Source organism: Protopterus annectens, chromosome 11.part0 (genome assembly GCF_019279795.1).
Source record: "Protopterus annectens isolate FY-2018-M chromosome 11.part0, PAN1.0, whole genome shotgun sequence".
NCBI classification, from domain to species: Eukaryota; Metazoa; Chordata; order Ceratodontiformes; family Protopteridae; genus Protopterus; species Protopterus annectens.
In genome coordinates, this window is record NC_056745.1 from 917176767 (window position 1) to 917198233 (window position 21467).

Genomic DNA, 21467 nt, shown 5'->3' on the forward strand with positions numbered 1-21467 from the left:
ATTTAAAGATACTTTAGAAAGCATTATTATGTTAAAGAGACAGGGTTTCATTGAGAACTAATCGTTTTTATACCTAAAGTGGTATCCATGTTTAGTTTAAGCAAATCTATCCATCTCCATGTTTTCTTTCCAGAACGCAAAAATGAGGTATAAAGGATGCTTCTTACCTTGGATATCCTTCAGACAACTTGAGTACTATCTTAATAGAATAAAATCTTTCAGAACTTCCAATAAGTTGTTCATTTCTTTTGAAAGTAAGCAGAGGGGGGCAATGTGTGTGTCAAAGCAGACTGTTTCCAAATGATTGACTGAGGATATTATCTTTTGTTATTCCCACCACAACAGAATTTTTCCATCCAGAGTAAAAGCTCATTCTGCCATGGCCTTGACTTTATGTATGGCTTTTTGGAAAGGGTTGGACTCTAAAAGTATTCTGGAAGCAGCACCTTGGTCCTCTGTGTATACCTTTACAAAGCATTATAATCTAGATTCCTCCTTCAGGTCTAGGATAGGCGTGATCCGACCAATGCTAGGACCATTCTACAGGAGCTCCTAGACCCTTCCCCTTCTACCTCCCAGTTATTTTAAGATATGGAAACCTACCCATATAGCTAAGGCTACTGCAGCAGCGATCAATATGAAGAACATAATACAGTTGTATAAGTAGATATTTAAATGATCACTGCTGCAGCAGCTGCTCCCCCACTCGCTTTTTTGTATGTGTTTTATGTCAGGGAGTAGATATGTATTTTTTTATTTTCCTAACAGTGTTCTCCAAAGGCTTAGCCTATCTCTCTCTGTTGATATGAAAGCTCTTTTTAGTTAGTACAGCCAAAGCTGACTAATGGTTTGGCACGTGTAAGATGTCCTGAAGCTTTGGAATCTATCTAGCTGTTATGTCCTGTGCAGGATATAATCTTCATAGCTTAGGCTAAGGAGACAGTGATCATTCGAACATCTACTGTTATGAGAAGGTTACTTGTACAACTGTGCTTTACCTTACAGTATTAAAATGAATAACCCCAAACCATATGTAGTAAGTGACCAGAATGCTGTCGTGTAGATTTACAATGCAGCAGTTAGTAATGTGGTTATCTCACAGTATAAAACATATAGAGGCAGGAATAGACAATCCAAAGCATTGTATGTGCAGAGCTTACATGATGCTTACAGTTGCAGTTCATGATTTTTGGCCATTTTGTTGTCAGCATCTTATTTTAAGTGCAGACTCACTTGGAGAGCCTCAGACCACACAGTATTAAATTGGCCTAAATTCAGAGAGATAATGAATCACACAATGGAAGCAGAGTAGTTAAGGAGAAGATCGGCCAGTTATTAAGGTCTTTAGAACCTCCTGTGCAACTACAATAGTTGCAGAGTAATTATTGTCATGTGTACACCGATTTTGTGATCAGTTTTTAAATTTGATAAAAGACCATTTAAGATTATTGGCCAAAGGCTGTATAACATAATTTCAAACTTATTTTTGTCTCACCATGTTGTCAATGAAAATAACAAGTTAGTTTTTTCTGTGTTTTGTAAAATTTCAGAATGCCTCCTCGTTAATACATCCAGTTTGCTGTTTAATTAAAAATGTAAAGGAAATTTATCTTTTTTTTAAAATAGGTCACGGAAAAGTATTCCCGACACATACAGTGAACGATTAATAGCAGAGAGCCTCATGGCAGAACAAGAGATTTCTGAGATAAAGACAGCATATTACTCTAAATTAAATCAGCACTTTGCAGACTCTCCATTCTATATTCCTCCTCCAACGAATTTACAGGTCCATTGGAGTGAGATGGCAGAGCCTTCAAGCAGGATCACTTCCTGGAATACTGGGCTGCCTATTGATTTGTTAAAGTTCATTGGTGCAAAATCGGTGGACACTCCTAAAGAGTTTAATTTACATAACCATCTGCTTAAGACCCATGTGCAGGTAAGTATCACAACAGGCAAATTCATATGCAGCGGATTGGCTGACAAGTGAAGGCAGGTAGGTTACAGTGTTGCTAAAGTTTATATGGCTTGATATTTGATTCCTTTCCTTTTAGTGTTCTCGCCTTTGGAGTTTTACTCCTTTCACCTTCTACTAGCCCAATATGTGACCAAATGAACAAAGGAAAAGAGGGATCACCACTGCATCTTACTGTATGTTGCAGTGCATCCTATGTCCTATTTGTTTATTTTATTTATTTACTTATTTGTATTTGTTTTCTGAGTTTGAGCACTGATCTCCATGGACCTTTTTCAGACTCATCCCAGTAACAGTGTTTGGTTAAGTGAGTTGCACAGAGTCACACAGACAGTGGAAGCTGAAGGAATCGAGCCTTGCACCACTGGATCACAGGAAACCGCTCCTTAAAAGCACCTTAATCCTCTAAGCCAGCTGCCATACAATCTCTCAAGTCCTAAAGGTAGTGGGAATGGGAACACCTACGTAGGAGTGGTGAATATTTATCTAATAAGAAATCTTTTGCTTGTTCTTACATGAACAGCTTCTTTTGCAAATGTTATATTTACCTCCCTGAATTCCTGAGTATATTCTGTTCTCTGATAAGGCAGTGGTCAGACAGATTCTTGTGCTTAATATGCAAGCGACATATGCTTGCATGGTATTTGATACCAAGAAAAAAAGGAAGAAATTTATGCCTTAATTCCTTGCTGAGTTACCACTTCAGTGTTTCTTGAATTATTTTCTATAGGTTATAAGAAGAGATTGGTGTATTATTGAACCTTTATATGTTAAAAGCTCAAGTATGACTATGTTTCTGTTGAAGGAACCTCTTTGACTCTCCTGTTTAATCAGACTTAAACATTTCTGGTGATATTTGAAGTATTTCTGCAAAGTTTTCAGTCTTGTACTTTGCAGGTACCTTTTTTAAAGCTGTTAGTTGTACAAAGGGCAACTTCATTTCTGACTGCTGTCTGTTTTAAATGTTTGAAAACCAGCGAACCACTTCTCACTTCTTCATTTTTTTTTGTAACTTGGTAGTATATGGAGCAGATAAAGCTTCATGCACTACAAAGAATTATGATCGGGTCTCCAATCATAACCAACTTATGTGTTTTCAACATGGATGCCAGGATTCATGAAGCCAGGATTCACCTTTCCAGCTTCTTTCTTGAGGTGCGTTTCATTGCATCCACAGTCAGAGATCTGATCATAATCATAGGATTTACATTTGTTTATCAGGGAGTTAACTTGGGCTGGTCCAGAGGCCCTTTTCAGCCATGACCCCATTTAATTAGCAAAACACAGTGAGAAGACAGACAGTGACATTAATGTTGAAAAATACAAGTATTCAAAGAAATGAATTAATTGTACATTGCAGCATAGAACAGATTACTTAACTATTATAATTAAGCACATGAGTTAGTAGTTTGTATTTTTATGATAATAGCTGTACATTTTCTGAAAGTGTTTCAGTGTCATTAGTGAATCTATGTAAAATGTACGTATATGCAGTACGGGGCTCAGCCTTATATGTTTGATGAACAAGCAACCATTTCCAGCGGATTTCTGAAGGAGTATGGCATATTTTCAGATCTACTTCTATTGCTGACATGCAATAATACAGAAATATTTGCATATGTACAAATAATAAGGCATGCGTGAGCAAGTTATAAACTTGATGATTTGTAGAAAAAATGTATTGCTAATACATTGCTAGTACACTGAGGAGAGTATAATTGTTGCTTAACCAGAGTTCTTGTAGCTTTCACATGAGTATTCCAGTTTCAGTTGTGCTTTTAATTTTTTCTTAAATACAGCTATAGAAGTAAGATTATTGATGTGTATAAACAATCTGTTTCATGTAACTGAGGCTGTATTTACAAAAGCTTATTAGCTTTTTTAGCTAAGGAAAATTGATGTCTTACCATCTGTGTGCTATTCTGATTTTAAGGGAACATGGGATTGTAATTTAAGTATGTTAGTTAGTGGTAGTCAGTAGTTGTTAAGCAGCTTTATATTAGAGTGCCAAGAAGGAATGCACCTGTGGTTGTAAACAGGCACCCATTTCATATTTGTAATAGTAATGCATTGATTTTCTTTACTTGATAAATGATTAAATCTAAGTATTCTTTTCCAAACGTTTCTGCAACTGGTCCAAGATTTAGTCACCACTCCCTTTCCAGGCCCTGGTTCATGGGAGACCATGAATCGACCCATTGATGTTGGAGTCAGTGGATCCTTCTAGGATAACTGTGGCCTCAACTTCATTGCTACATCCCTTATCCTTGACTTATTTCCATCAACGGTGCTGTTGGCACTAGGGTTTTTGACACTGGGACCATTGACATTAGAGGATTCCTTCGTTTCTGAGTTGGCAGTTGATTCTTTGTGATAGATTTGAATCCATATTCTTCCAGGCTAACTGTTCCATCCCTGAGATAAGACTTTTGACCATGAACTTGTACCCTGTGTTGATTTTGATAGTAACTGCTGTTCTGTTCTCCAGGTTTAATGTTAGGGTAGTCCTTGACCTGCCAGGGTCAACCTTGGGTACTCATTTTTTCAGTCCTTATTTTGATTGTGGCTACTGCAGTGCAGACATCCCTATAACATGGAACTTTGTCACGGTCCCCATCATGAGATCCACTCTGCCTGCATTGCCATCCATCCACCATCCTGTGGATGGAGGGATTAAGTGGCCACCATCCTCAGGAGGGACACATGGATTAAGTGGCCTTCTGAGTCTTCTCTTCCAAGGTACAGTGCAGGAGGAAAGACCTTGATTCAACAGCAGTATCTGTCCCGTTGAGCATTTTCAGAGAATAGTATCAGTTGTATTCCATGGATGTTCACAGGCAGCTTACTTTTTATTTGGACAGAACTAAATCTATCTTGAAAAATTTCCAGCTGTTTTTAATGTTCCTTTAAGAGATTGGGCAAAAGTATTAGTTAGCACTGTTTAAATGGTTATCCACCTCTATTCAGTTTTGCTGTTAGAGGCATAACAGGCAGTTTCTCTCTGAACTTAGTGCTTATTTTGCTAGAGTTGCTTTCGCATGCATTCTTTAAAAATACATCTTTGGATAATAACTGTACAGCAGTTATGTAGGCATCACCGAATACATTTGTAGGATACCTTAAGCTGGATGTGATCCTAGATCTGTATCTTCCTTCACCGTCACCATAATTCAGGGTATTCCTTCATGATGATGTAGCAAAAATTGTAAACATGAGACTTTGTTGTCTGTGTTATGAAGATGTAAATTTAGTTACAAATATGAAATGTATATACTTAACCGTAGTTATAGACCTGAGTAAGCACTTCCATCTCCTTTACCATTTCTGTCTGCTTCACCACTCTTCAGCATCTTCAGTCCTGGCTAGCTTGACAGGCCATAAGTAGTTGTCTTTCTTTATTTTTAGATAGTTGCATTTACATTTTAGTTAGTCTTTACTTTGCATGGACTTAAAATATCTGGAGAAGGGTCCTCAGGGTCCTCAGATGGCGCCAGGTATCCCAGGAAAGTTTTGGTTACTGGGATAGCCAAGTCTGGTCTTAGTGTTCTGTGTAATGAAGATGGAATTGACAGTCTAGATCTGTTATAGTAAATATATAGCTTTCACATCTTAAATTGGTGTCACTTCCTTATTAGTCTTAAAGTGAGTTTATCTTCACCAGTCAGTTCTTTGTGATTTTTCTTATAATTTATAAACCTAAGAGAACCTAAGGCCTAAGCCTTTACTCCTGTTCTGTGTCAAAACTATGGACCTCCCTTCCTTTAACTATCAAAACTGCTGCTAACCTGCACTCCTTCAAAACCGTCTAAAAAAAGAATACTTCAGCAAAGCTTGGATTTGCTCCTGGATGAGCCCAGGCTGAGGTAATCTTATACCTTTTTCTACCTCTACTCTCTCTACCCCCCATGACCCATTCGGACTTTCCCTGTAAACAAATGCCAAATAAATAATTAAATTTATTTTCCAGAAGTTCCCATACTGGGACAGATACTTGCCTATGACAGTGCAAGTGACCTATGACCAGCTTCTGCATTAACGAGCACCATTTTAGTCATCTACCATATTGTTTAGGATCATACCTCAGCATTCTACTAGTAGTGTGCACCAAAAACATTTACTCCATTTTTAAAGTTAAGTACAAAGTACTACTGGAATTCCCACTCATCCAGATAACTGAAAATATAACATCACTGACAAGAAGTAACATCAAGAACCCCCCCCCCAAAGGACTGCATAAAAAGTTTGCTCAGTATGTTTATATGCTTGCAGTAACATATGAGTGTCTCATCCAGTGCTTAACTCAGCTTGTTTTGTAATGTATACACTACTAGAAGATCCGCAACCCCCTAAAATAATACCTCCTACCCTCTAAGATGTTTTATTAAAACCACCCCAGTATAGTCTCTGTGTGTCCCCAGTTTAATCTGTACATAACTTGCACAGGGATTAATATGACGGACTGAGCAAAGTTTTTCTCTACTAATTTATCTCACTTTCTCTTGTAAATATATACTTTAATTCCATCAATTTTCAGTTTTAGAAGTCAATACATAATAAGTAACATCTCACATATACCCACAGCATTTTTACACCCATCCTTTTCTCTGTGTAAACATGAGTTCAAAGACTGCACGATGTTCTTCTCCTTACCTGTATTAATCTGCAGATTACTGACAGTTTTTGGACATGCAAATTCCCCCACTGTGGATTTCTGCCCTCACTATGCTCAGGTTCACTCAACTGCCCTACCCTACCTCCAATTCCCAATCACCCTGACTGCATCTGCTTTTATACCCATGTAGCTCAACCCACTACACCATTTACCCAATCAACTCCCAGCAAAACTTCATCCACCCATAAATGCAAACTACACTTTTACCCTCCTATATCCACCCATCTCCAATGCTTTCATTGCTGTCTACAGTTTTAAAATCCATACCACTAATACCTACTTTTACCAACTCTAGGCATACACCAAATACTCTTCCATCCCCACACCAGTATTTAATGACTACAGCCAGTCCTCAGAAACATACCTCATAGCTAATAATACACTACTAGAATGATCTAATAAGTACTACTTTCTCATTCAAAAAAGCTTTATTCGTATGTACCCCCATAGATCTCCTCATTGCTTTAGCTGTTATCGCAAACTTCCAAACCCACATATAATTACATAGCTACTCTTCTATTAACCTGCACTTACATAAACCCTTTGTCACTTCTCATTTCTCTTCTATAGCTGCTGAACTACACACACACACACACACACACACACACACACACACACACACACAACTAAAAATACACACCTTCAAACATATAAAAACAAATAAGTCATCATGCTTTCCATATCTGCACATACAAACAAAACCTAAATACTAGTACTGACATCAAAACAAAAAACGGCGACCTACTCTTAAGTGGTGTCATACACCCAAATCCAGGAGCCACCACCAGTCTGCAGCGACCATGTTCTGAACCCTTGCAGCTCTCTCCTCTAATCTAAAAGCAGGACATAACTTCCTAGTACTGAATATATACTTTGCTCTGCTATACTTATTGCAACAGAAACTTAGCTAAAGCCAGAAATACCTGAAAATGCAGTTCACCCCCAGGTTTCAGAATGATTAGACTAGACACATTACATAAATGAGGAGGTGGAATAGCAATTACGTCTAAAACACATTAGAACTAACCTCATATCCTCATAACCTCTGCATTATGAAATTGTGGGAGTTTCTAGCCACCCATCTAAAACTCGACAACAGCAAAACCATCTGTCTACCATGCCTTTACCCCCCCCCCCCCAGGAACCAGTCTAGCCACACTAGAAAAAATTCTGCACTGGCTACACAGCAATGTAAATAAACAAACCTAAATTTAGCAGACCTGAATCATTTTGGTTTCTCTCAACTAAAAAAATAATCCCACCAGAATACACTACAACTTAAGCAGAGAAAATAAAAACACACTAGACTGGATCCTGCAAATAAACCCAATAATATTACTCAACCTGACACTATCAGCTACTACCTACCCACTTATCAAAATCAGGCAGCAGTTTAGCATTAACGTAAAACAAGTCCATAACCAAAGAAATTTAAATTGAGAACTCTTTATTACTGCTTTAAAGGAACATAATTGGCACTTCCTAAAAACTGTACGAGTAGACAAGGCAGTCACTTATTTCATCCAATTTTTCCTGAATACACTTATTCTGGCCATTGAGAACAAAAAGAGTTGGATCAGTACGTACACCTTGGTTATTAAAGTGCACTTTATATGTATGGAAAAACATGGGAAAGAAAAAAAAAACAATAATCCCTACATGACTATAGACATGTATGGAAACTAGCTAAAATTACACTTAATAAAAAAACATATTTCAAGTATTTTGAAGACTTGTATAAGACCAATCAAAACAATAATAAACTCTTCTGGTAGTCCAAAAATAACTACTCACACCAGGGCAAACCTCAACACCCCCCAACATCAAATACAAAAAAAGAGAATTAAATATAAGGGCTTTTCTCTCTTAATTGGGTCTTGCTCATTCCTACTATTGTGTTTAGTATAATTTTTTTAGTATTATTTTTAGTATAATTTTTATAGTTGACAATTTTATTATTATAATTTTTCTTTTGTCCAATGCTGCCTCTGTATTGTGATTTTACATGTCTTTTTATATATTGTTAACTTTGTCACTGTTCATGCTTGGAGTTTTTCTCCCCGGGCCTCTACTGAAAATGGACATATATCCAGTTAGACTAGCCCGGTCAACAAATGTAAAATAAATAAAATAAAAATAAAAATAGCGCAGAGAACATTGCAACCCACTTCATAAACTCATTTCTTTCTCTTGCTAAACAAAATAATATTCACTATCCCAGAACCCCAGACTAACAATACGCAGTCCCTTCTTAACACTGTCCCCACCTTAACAATAAAACCTACCACCCTACTTTCCAACAAGTTGTGACCAGAGTATATAAAAATAGCAGCAGAAGCCATAACATTCCCTATATCCATACTTATCAATAGATAGATTTGATGGTGCAGTGGTAGTACTGTTGCCTCACAGCTATAGGTTTTCTGGTTTGATTCTTGGTTGGGGTGGCTTCTGTGTGGAGTTTGCATCTCCTCCCTGTGTTTGTGTGGATTTGCTCTGGTGCCCTGCCATTTTGGGGGTGGAAGGTTGGCATAATGGTTAAGGTATCTGCCTTACAAACACAAGGTGCAGGGTTTGAATCTCACATGGGGTAATTGGCTAGGCTTAAAATGGCCCACAAGGGCAGTTAGTCTAGTACTAATCTATCTATGAGTCTATGAGTCTATGATAGATAAAAGAAAACTGTGTGTCTGATATCTGGAAAATGTCACACATCGTATCTATATGTAAAAGTGGCAACTTTGCTGACCTACCCAACTACCAACCAATTGCTATCTTCCCACTATTATCTTAGAAAAATGCATACACGCCCAACCAATCAAATACCTAACTAACCAGAACCTCCTCTCTCCCACTCAACATGGTTTCCAGCCTTATAGTACTACAGCTGCCCTCCTCCACTTTACCAGTGCCATCAGTGAACTCTGAATCAATGGCAGACTAGTCACACTTATCTTCCTTGACTTGTCAAAAGCATTTGATACAGTTGCACACCAAAAACTTCATGAACTTACTTCTGTAGGTTTCAGTGCTCAAACCCTAACATGATTTCACAGCTACCTAAGTAATAGGAAACAAGTTGTTAAATGGCACCAGGACTACTCCAGTTTTCTTCCAGACTTGGTTGTCATCCCCCAGGGATCAGTTCTTAGACCCCCTTCTCTTTACTATCTTCATTAACAAACTACATTCCACATCCAAGTAAGCAACCATAATGCAATATGCAGATGATGTTTTACTCATCTGTTCTGCTCATCCTTCCAGTAAGCCTACTTAGCCACGTAATCCTGGCTAGATAACTCAGACCTATTCGTAAACCCCCCAGAAAACAAAGCTAATTCTATTTACAGCAGCTGCCAATTCCCTTCAGCTTGTGGTGTATCTCATTTGACCACTGTCCCTGCAAATAGATTCTCTCATTCCTCCACTTGCTGAATCCTTGGCCATTGGTGGCATCTGCAGTGGAGAAACCAGCCACAAGGACTCAAGGGCTTTGGACAGAAGATAGGTTACTTGACCACTGTCCCTGCAAACATGTTCTCTCTTAGTCCCCCACTTGCTGAATCCTTAGCCATTGGCGGCATCTGCAGTGGAGAAGCCAGCCACAAGGGCTCAAGGACTTTGGACAGAAGATAGGTTACTTGACCACTGTCCCTGCAAACGGGTCTCTCTCAGTCCCCCACTTGCTGAATCCTTGGCCATTGGCAGCATTTGCAATGGAGAAACCAGCCACAATGACTCAAGTTCTTTGGACAGAAGATAGGTTACTTGACCACTGTTCCTGCAAACAGGTTCTCTCTCAGTCCCCCACTTGCTGAATCCTTGGCCATTGGTGGCATCTGCAGTGGAAAAAACAGCCACAAGGACTCAAGGGCTTTGGACAGAAGATAAGTTACTGTAGGTGTCTAGCTACGTTTCCCTCTTAGCCTGCTACTGTAGAAAGTACCTGGTCTAAAGCAGAAATAACTAGCTCTACCCACATGGCCAGGGACGGCAGCTGCACCCCCACCCCTATCTGCTGTAAATACATTCCCCAGTTAACTTTTTCTTTTTAATTATCAGTAAATATTCAAAAACCATAGAGCAGTATCAATAAAGAACAACCACACGCTGGAGCTGAGAGCTGCTGTAATTTAATTCAAGCAGCAATATCAGGAAGGATGAACGTGGTCCTTCCCCTAAAATTTTACTAACTGCTTCTAAGCCCCAAGAAGTCTTAATGCTCGTATACAGAGCCTTAATGTCAACTGTAGCCCGGTAAAAATCTTCACCCCATTCCAGATTTTTCACTAATTTACAAAGATCATTTGTGTTGTAAATATGTGAAATAACATTTCCCAACTCTTTCTTCAAAAGACTATCCAACAAAATCCCAACATGTTCCAAAAAGCAACCACAACTCGAAACAATTGGTCAACCAGGAGGATCTAAAATATTTTTATGAATTTTAGGAAGTGCATAGAAAAATGGGTCTCTAGGGGAAATGATATACAAATTCTTCACATCTTTCTGAGTTAAAAAACTCAGTCTCTCACCCTTTTCCAGTAATTCTAGAAGGGCTTCATTAAAGTCAGAGACTGGATTAGAAGATAACTCAGTATATGTATGTTCATCAGATAAAAGATCAAAAACCAATTTGTAATAATGTGACTTCCCCATAATCACCCAATTTCCCTCTTTATCAGCCTGGGAGAACACATAACTATCAGTAGCACTTCTCATTTCCTTAATGGCTAACCATTCTGATTTTTCTAAATTAAACTTTTTGTACTGTTTCATGAATTCAGCATATTCAAATTCAACTTTTTTACACAATGCATTTTCAAAAACAACCAAAGAAAAAGATTTTTAGGTGGATTAAATTTACTTTTACTAGGCAGCATAGGTACACTAAGTTTCCCATAACCAGTAAAAAAAACGGCGTTCATCAGAATCAGCAGAATCCACATTAACAGCTTCATTTTCAAGACTCTCATAGTCATATATAGAAAGCACTAAAAGAGATTCATCTAAACTGCCATTACCATTCAAAGCCGAATCATTAGAAGTACTTTGACTACCAAAAAAAGCCTTTAAATATAACTTTCGACAGAAGCGTTTTACATCCAGCAAAACATCAGCAAGTGCAGAAAATTCAGTAGGGACAAATTTACTACCTTTCGTTAGCACTTTTTGTATTATAGGTATGATAGTCAAATTACTAAGATTTACTATACGTAAATCCAGTAACACTTACATTCTCAGTAGAAAAAAGTCCCAAACTAGAAAAGGAAAAAGTTTCATCAGTTACAGTAAAAGTTCAATATTTTCTGTTATGTCCCTTTGCTCTACCCTTGCGTTTGTTATTCTCTCGAAAATTCCGTCTGTTTTGCTGTTCCGTTTCAGTCGGTACCTCTAATTCATTAACCAGATCCACTCTTTCAAATGAAATGCCTTTTTTACTGGCAACAGTATCAGTTAAGGAGACCAAAGAGTCACATGCACTGCGAGATCTTGCTTCCGCGTTTTTATCATGGAACCTACCATTTTTACGTTTTCGTTGCCAAGAGTAAACCAGATTATTCTTAAAGGGGGGTTTCTAGCCCGCTTCGTTCGCTACGCTCACTCTCTCCTCTACCTGACCCCTTTTCCCACCCGCCCCCAATACCTCTACATTTATTCTTAGCCTTAACCCCAACCCAATTGCCAACAATTAGTCTACACCAGTACACTCCTCCCCCTACATCCAACACAATCATGCTACTACCTAATATAATAACAGTCCTAACCTGCGTAGTTCTAGCTCACATTACATCCTACCAAGGCTCCACAGTCACATGCCCCAACAACTTCCACTGTACTCTCTCAACACCCTCCCTCAAACATTTACACTATAACTACACAACCCCTGCCACCAGAACCATCCTCCCAATACACACACTCCATTACCAAACACCTAACATACTCAAAAATAAAATATCCCTAAGATACCATAAGCATTTTACTATCTATATAAAACGTATCCTAAGTACCCTGTATAAACTAGCCCTCACTGGAGACATCCATACAAACCCTGATCCTCCCAAATCCAACCCAACCACAAACCGTAGTCCAAGCAACCTCCCCCCCCCACAACTCAACTCCTAGCCAACAAGAAAACAACAGACGTCTACTTATAATGTCCCGAAACATCAGAAGCATATGCAATAAAATCCAAGAACTACACGCCATCTTAAGCATATATTCCCCAGATATTCTGTTCCTAACTGAAACCTGGCTCAAACCTCACATCAAAAGTGAGGAAATACTTCCACCTGAATACAACATCCTTCGCATAGACAGATTGTCCAAAAAAGGAGGTGGTGTAGCATTGATATTTAAACACCACCTCAATATCCAACTCCCAAACTCATATGCCCCTCATTATGCCAATTTCAAACTAAACCCAAACAAAACAATCAATATCATAGGATGCTATTTCCCACCAGGGCAAAATATCACACCCCTTGAAAATCTCCTGAACTGGGCTACTCTAACTCTACCCCAGGAAACCATCATTCTTGGTGACTTTAACATCAACTGGCTATCCTGTAATAACAGTCTCCCAAACATTCACCTTAATCTCCATGGGTTCACTCAACTCAATCAATCCCCTACCCGAATCAACAAAAACCCTAACACTCATACCTTACTTAACTGGATCCTAGTCAACAAAGCCCCTCACTCTTAACTAGCAGGCTGCTTACCTGACAGTCTTAGTGACCACTCCCCCACTTTCCTAATTCGGCACCACACACAGTCTGAAGCCCATTATCCACAGGCAGATATGGAACAAGTCCAACTTCAACCCCCAACTCCTTCATCTCCTCCCTGCAAAGAATTAACTGGTCACCACTAAAATACCTCAACCTAGACTGTCCACTTCTTCAACAGTACCTTCCTCTCCATCCTAAACACTCATGCTACTGTAAGAAATGCCAAAGTCAGATCCAGACGTGCCCCATGGTTACAAAAGACCACCAGAACCCTAATGAAATCCAGAGATAAGACCTGGGAGCACTGGTAACTAACAAAAAATAACTCAGATAGGCAATCATTTCTTGAATTGCGGAATAAAGCCAAAAAGCATATAAAATTAGACAAATCCCTCTACTATAAATCCACCCTAAACTCTAACAACCACAACCCTAAGCAATTCTGGTCCACTATTAACAATATCCTCCACCCAGGGAAGGTTGATACCCCCCAGCCATCCATTCCCCCCTCCTCCAGCAGTATTGCTGAATCCTTCAACAAACACTTCACTGAAACTATAACATCTCTAAACAAACAACACTTCCCTACAACAGCCCCCCCAACTCCTAACCCTAAACCCCCCACTCCTGTTTTCTTCTTCACCTCAGTACCTACCTCCAACATAAAAAGACTATTATCAAAACTTAAACCCACCAAACTCACAGCTGACAACCTCCCCTCTGAATACTTGAAAATTGCATGTGATACACTAGCCTACCCAATTTCAATTCTAATCAACCGTTCCATAACAGAAGGCTATGTTCCCTCGATATGGAAAATATCCCACATCATTCCCCTCCACAAAGGCAACCCCTCCACTGACCTCTCCAATTAGCCCCCCATTGCAATCCTTTCCCCTCTCTCCAAGATACTTGAAAAATGTATCAACACCTAGGTCTCCAACTACCTCCTAGATAATAATCTCCTCTCCAAACTCCAACATGGTTTCAGGCCATATCACAGCACTACCTCTGCTCTGCTCTCCTTCACCAACACTATACTTCATCACAAAAACAATGGCCTCTTCTCTACTGCCGTATTTCTACATCTCTCAAAGGCCTTTGACATGGTATCTCATGAGCTGCTACTCTCTACTCTCCCCAACCTCTTCTTCTCACAAACAGCTTGCAGCTGGTTCCACAGCTATCTACACGGACACCAGCAATTAGTAATATGGGACAATAACACATCACCTTGCCTCCCAGTTACTCTCAGAGTTCCCCAAGGGTCTATCCTTGGCCCTCTGCTATTCTCACTTTTCACTAACAACCTACATACTGCCACCACACAAGCATCTCTTATACAGTACACAGATGACTCTACTCTCATATGCTCTGCCACCACTCTACCAGAACTACAGCAAATCACACAAGAATCATTCTCTTCTGTAGAAAGCTGGCTATCCTATGTTCAGCTCCTACTCATCCCAAGTAAGACAAAACTTCTCCTGTTCCAACCTTCCAAAGCCACCCAAAACACCCCCACTTCAACATTCTTGCCAAAAGGCAATACCATCATCTCTCCATCAGAACACACAAAATTACTTGGTGTGGAAATAGACAACAAACTTATATTTGACACCCACATATCTCTCACAATAAAAAAAGTTCACAAGAAACTTAGTGCATTATATCGAAGCCGCCAGTTGATAGCCAAGGCAGTTAGAATCTCCATAGCCAATTCCCAGCTAATCTCCACCCTACTCTATGTATCCCCAATACTTACCAACCTTAGACAGACAGACCTACATAAGCTGGATGCTTGTTGCAACAAAATTGCTAAATTGCTACTGGAACCTTCTACCGCAGCCATCATTGTATCTCCCTTAAAGAGCTAAACTGGCTAGAACTCCCACAACTCCTTCACTTTAATCAACTCACCCTCTCTCATAAACTTATTAACCACCCCCTTAACATCCCTTCCCTTCAAACCCTTCTCCAACCCTATCACCCCACTAGGCCCCTAAGATCAAGCAACAAAAATCAACTCACTGTTATCAAACCCAAAAACTCAGCAGGAGAAGCCATATTTTCGTGTACCATATCTAAACTTTGGAACAATCTTCCACCCTCTATAACTACTTTACCTTCCAGCTGCCTTTTCAAATTCCACTTAAATTTGCACTGGCTTTGTCCTTGTTCTAATCCAGACTAACACCCCCACCCTTACCCCCCCACCTAGATTCTTAACCCAACTATACTACCGTCATACTAACCACAGTCAGAAAAAGCTAGTTGTCTTTACATATTAACATCTTGTCTGACAACGTTGTTACTAATATTATAAATGACAAGAAACTATCTTAACTTGCAACATTTTCTGTATATACTGTTGATAATCAATATCTTGTTGTTGTATTAAAGCCAACAACCTGTAATGTTGTTTACTATTGCTGCAACTTTGTATCTCTATCATGTACATGATGTGGAGCTTTTCTCCCTGGACATCCGCTGAAAAAAGACCTGCATCCAGTCAGAATTTCCCGGTAAACAAATGTAAATAAAATAAATAATAAAATAAATTTACCCCTAAAACTACCTAGAACAAAACATGTCATCTAGTAACACAAAAGTAGAATGTGTTTTTCAAACCAAACGCTTTTATTATTAATCATTGATGATCTCAAATGTTATTGCCACCTCCTCCAAGTCTCCAAAAAAACAAACGGGGAACTAAGCTTCCTGTATTTTCTTACTGACCTCTCCAGAAAATTGATGGTAAAAAAATAGCTACTTCCATCCCTTCTCTGGATACACTAGACAATCTCGACGTAGTGAAATGTCGAATTTCAGTACGTCGAGACCGAATAGTGGAAAGTGCAGTTACCTGAAATTACACTATGCTGAATGCAGAAGTGTCGAATCTGCCGATATCGTGGTGTCGCGTTCATGACGTATGGTGCGGTTTGTGGATTTATCTGGGGTTTCAGGTAAGTGTTGTGTGTTTGAGGATATTGGGTAGGGATTTTAGTGTGTTTGAGTGTGTGCGTTTTTTTTTGTATGTTTGTGTTTTAGTGCGACCTCTGAGTTAGAATATATAATTAGGGGTGTGTGGGGGGTGCCCCCTGCTTTTATAGGTAGGTTAGGTGTGTTTGTGTGTTATGTTTGTTTAGTTAGGTAGGTGTATGTGTGATTATGTTCTGGTGTGTGTGTGTGTGTGTGTGTGTGTGTGTGTGTGTGTGTGTGTGTATGATCGCGGTTGTGGTATTCGTGGTTATGGATTTTCTTGTATATGGGTTTTCGATTATTCAGTCCCGAAATACTGAAATTCGACATTTTAGTACTTCAAGATTGTATAGTGAATCCCCCTACTTTATGCATCACCTATCTTTACTAATCTCAACTCCACACGAAAAAAAGCAAACTAGAAATGGTGTACAGTAGAATTTGCCAAATTTGATGCATATACCCCCCCAAATGTCTCACCACTGCATACCCCTAAAATATCTTAACTAGCTTGAGCTTCCAGACTACTTTAACTACTCACAACTCACTGTAGCCCAGAAGCTAATATACTGCCTTGAAAAATGTCTGTCTCTACAAGGTACAATGCAACCTTATAGTATAACCAAAACCCTCAAATCCAGCAGCAAAACACTACTCTCTATCACAAAATCCAATAATTCTGCTGGTGACTCACTTTACAGTTACCATATTATAGAAATCTGGGACTGCATTCCCTTAGAACTAAGACAAATATACAAACTAAATATGTTTAAACCATCAGTGTAAAACACTTACTGGACAATGGTCTGTGCTTCTGTACAGCTCCAGGATATATATATCGCTAACCTCCTCCTAATCCATGTATATCAATCCTTTTCCTCATTCTTATCTGTATCTCTGTAAATGTGTTTCATATTCCACTTCATACTAATATTTATAAAACAAACATACTAACATCCAAAAAATATAACCTCCTCTACAAAGTCTAACCTACTTATTTTACTGTTGAAAACTCAATTTTTACAATAGTTAAATGACATAACAATTGTACACATTTCTAATATATTTCCAAACATCTCTTCTAATGTCTCTCTAAGCATATACCTCTCTTTCTAGTAACTGTATATATTCAATTTCAGTACATACTACATTTGACATTTCAACTGTAGATCTTAAACTGTACATACACTTTCAATGGGCATAAATATCTGATTCACAGTGAAAATGTCATAATGGTTTAATGTATGTATGTATGTCAACTAAATATCTATAGCATTTTGTAACTGTAAAAGCTGTACAGCTTTTTTCTCCTTGTACAATGAAAAACTCTACCTTGTTTATTTATGTAGGCATGTATTTTGTAAAGTTACCTGGACTTGTATCTGTAATAACGATGGAGCTTTTTTCCCCGGGCCTCCACTGAAAATGGGGTCAGTCCCAGTCAGACATTCCCAGTAAACAAAGATGGATAGGTTGATAGTTAAATAAATTTTTTTAACACTTGTATAGTTAATAGCGCAAATCCTTGCTGTTACCAGCATAACATTTCTGAATTCATGTACCATTTAGTTTCTCACTGGCTGAGATTTTGAATTTGAGAAGATTAACAGAAGGTGATTCCTCACAGAACCTTTCAGTACCGGGTAGATGAGCCAGAGTCATCCAGAGTTATGCCTAAGATTTTGCTTGAGGTAAGTTTACCAGAGGTAGGTTGGATTTTTTTTTTCTACAGCCATCCAGACATCTTACGGGTGGGGACTGCCCTTACCTAGTGGGACTAAGAAGCCAGTACGGGTCATCAATTATTTCTGAAGATTTGAGGCCTGGGGAAGCTGCATCTCTGGCTTCTGCCCTGGGGGTGCAGTTTGGGATAAAGTCTTTCCCCATTTGGATCAGAATGGTCCTAGTTCCATCTTGTACTCTCATTCTGTCCCCCCAACTTCTGTGCTACTACAGAAACATGGATCTGGCCTTTTAATTTATTTTGTATGGTCAAGCACTTCTAAATTGAAAAATGTGACCTCCTGTTAAAGATTGTTTTATGCAACTCTTATAATTCTTGTGTCAAATACTTGCACATTACTCAAAGCTGCTGAGTTATGGTACAGTGGCTCAAAGCCATCTGTTGTTGCAGTAAATTTTGCAACATCAACTGCTGAAAGCACCTTGTTATGGTAAATACAGTGCTGTTAATGTCAAAGTGTGGTAAAATATTAAGTCAGCCCAGTGATATAGAGGGGTAAAGCCCTGAATTTCAGGTAACTCGATTTTAGTTAGTGGGTTGGGTGACAGATGGTACCTAATTTCTTCTGTAACACCCAGCTTCCTAACTTTTAATCAAAGCATATTACTTTGATTAGCATGTAATCACGCAGAAAATGTTTAACATCTGCATTGGTGACTCTCCTAAATACCAAAAAGCAAAATATTGAAAGTAAAGGGTAAATACATAAGGCTGCTCCATCAGCCATACATAAATAAATAAATAAAAAGCCTGTCAATAAAATAAATCAAAGTCTGACAGTAAAACTTCTAAGACACTGGTAAATTCCAGCCCCCCCTCCCCCGAGCCCATTTTCTGTACTTCTACTTGCACTCATCCCTATTGGCAAAACCTTTCTTCATTCCCATGTTGGCTTAGTTCATAAAATACTTTTACAACATTATAATATTCTGGATGACTGTTATTTTCCCTAAGGATCCACAAGTAAAATCGTACTATTTCCTTATTTCTTGACACTCCCACATTTATCACCATCCCTTTCCACTTAGATTATAACATTATTTGCATTATTATATAAGCCTTAACTGCATAGCTCTAAAGTAGCCATTCAAATCAGGTAATATGAAACATTGTTCTGCTGGGAGGATCAGCTTATTCCACTTAACCCTTCTTCTCCTCCCTTGCCAGATACATTCTTCAACTCTTTATTAATTATTGTCGACAACTTCTCCTCTAGTTGATAAAAATATGCCCAGCTTGTATATACAACTAAGGGAAATAAAACATTTTCACTGCTTGTATCTTACTAACCATAATCAAAAGCTAACAGTTTCTCAGTTTTTATATTACCTTTTGTTTTCTTCCCAGATATCTTTAGCTGCCATAACAGTATCATTTTTGATCCCTACATCTAAAGTACTTAATTTTATGTCTTCATAAATAAAGGTATTGCTGAAACAATTCATGTGTGAGTACATAGTTTACAGCTGTAGCTTTTGTTTTATATTTATTAATTTTATATCCCAAAAAGACTTGATGCTGGGTCAGAATATTCCACAACACCGAAATGTACTTTTCTGGATCTCTCAAGTAAAAAATAATCTCATTTGTGAATTAAGATAACTTTTCTTGATAACCATATCAATTATATACTTGAATGTGTGAGTCTTTTATCTTCTTTGCCAATTGTTCTAGCTATAAAGTAAATAACAAAGGGGAAAGTGGACACCCCTGCCTGGTTCCTCAGTTCAGACACAGCTTGTTGGAGAGGAACCCTCTCACCGTAATTCTTGCCTCTGATCCTTTCATATATCCTCCTGATTAAGCCTATTATTCTATCAGGGAGTGCAAATGCTTTCTTTGCTGTACTCATAAAATCCCAGCTGACTGTATTGAATGCTTTCCTCTCATCAAGACCCATCAACAAAGGTGGTATTTTTTTGCATTCTGCTTACCTCTGGGTCATCATTCGATTAATGTTGCCAAATGTTTGCCTACCCTACCCAAAACCATATTGATCCATATCTATTAATTTTGACACCACCTTTGCAGTTCTATTAGCCAGTGTAGACATAAACACTTTACAATCTTCTTTTCTACTTGCCTAAGTATTCAAACTTATCAAGAATGACACCTTCCCTCCACTAGCTTCCAGACTATTCAGAGATGCACCAACATACAACCTTAGACATCTTAACCACTCATGTCCTGTCCTACAACCCAGCTAAACTAGGCATCGCTGCCCATGCTTTCTCAGTCCTTTGTCCCATACTGTGGGAATCTCTCCTTATCTTCTTAAAGACCATTACTGTTACTCCATTTTCCCTTCTCAAATAAAAGCACATTTCAAGACTCTAGGAAAATGCAACTATAACTTAACCTCTTCATTCCCTTTTTCTGTCTATATATCTGGCTGTGACTCTGTTTTTGAGTGTGATTCTTTCAGCTTTTCAACTTTAATTTCCACTCAAGGTAAAATGCATATATATATATATTGTGTTTTTCAGTCACTCTGTATATAATGTCATTTATCTATTGCCTTTATTCCCTCAAGCCAACTATGATATTCACTTTGTGTATAGTATATGTATATATTGCATTTTGTTATTAATAAAAAAATTTTGAACTCCATGGACTTCTCTGCGAACAATGTTTTTTTTTACTTTATTGGACTCACTGATTAAGCTTGGATATTTTCTGCTTGGGTACCAAGGCATTGCTGCTCTTCATCTAGTCTTAATTCACTGTGTATATAATGTCATGTAACTGTTGTGTGACAGTTGTGTTTTGCCCGGGCTAAGACCGAAATGGGTCCAATGGGATCAGTGCTGTACCCTGATAAATGGGTCCAATGGGATCAGTGCTGTACCCTGATGAACAAATTCAAAATAAAAATAGCGAAAACATTCATGGCTTAAAATAGAAGTACATTTGGCCTGAAGGGTTTTTACCTTCGAGAGAAAATAGCCACCAAAGCTTTTTTTCAAGATGGTAGTGCCCCCCTTAACTACTGTTAAACAAAACTTTCCAGATCTTTATCACTTTTTTCCTCCTAACTTTCAGACTTTTGCAGGAATACTATCTTTTTCTAGAGATTTCCTGTTGATTGATTATACACCACTGTTTATCTCATCCCTTCCTGTCTTAGCTATTAATTGTTGAGGCTAATTTTCTAATCTTGGCATACTTAAGTTTTGTTTAAATAATTTCATTTGTGCTTTTTCTTGGTTTCAACATTCCTGTGCTTTATACAAAGTTTCATAAAGTTTGTGAAATATCTTTAATGCCTCTGTAGGATCTGTGGTTATTTTTCTTGATATACGATCCCTATGTTTGGTGAAAGCCCTTTCTACTTTTTGTTGTGCAAGTCGTGACAAA

At 38.4% G+C, this 21467-nt stretch overlaps 1 protein-coding gene across 1 annotated transcript in view; it reads left to right on the forward strand.

Annotated features, from left to right (window-relative positions):
* The window catches only part of DHTKD1 (dehydrogenase E1 and transketolase domain containing 1), a 948838-nt gene that overhangs the window by 593399 nt on the left and 333972 nt on the right, over positions 1–21467 (forward strand). Inside the window, exon 8 of the mRNA XM_044088312.1 lies at positions 1627–1939. Coding sequence (XP_043944247.1) covers positions 1627–1939 — 313 coding nt within the window. The remainder of the gene's footprint in view (positions 1–1626; positions 1940–21467) is intronic.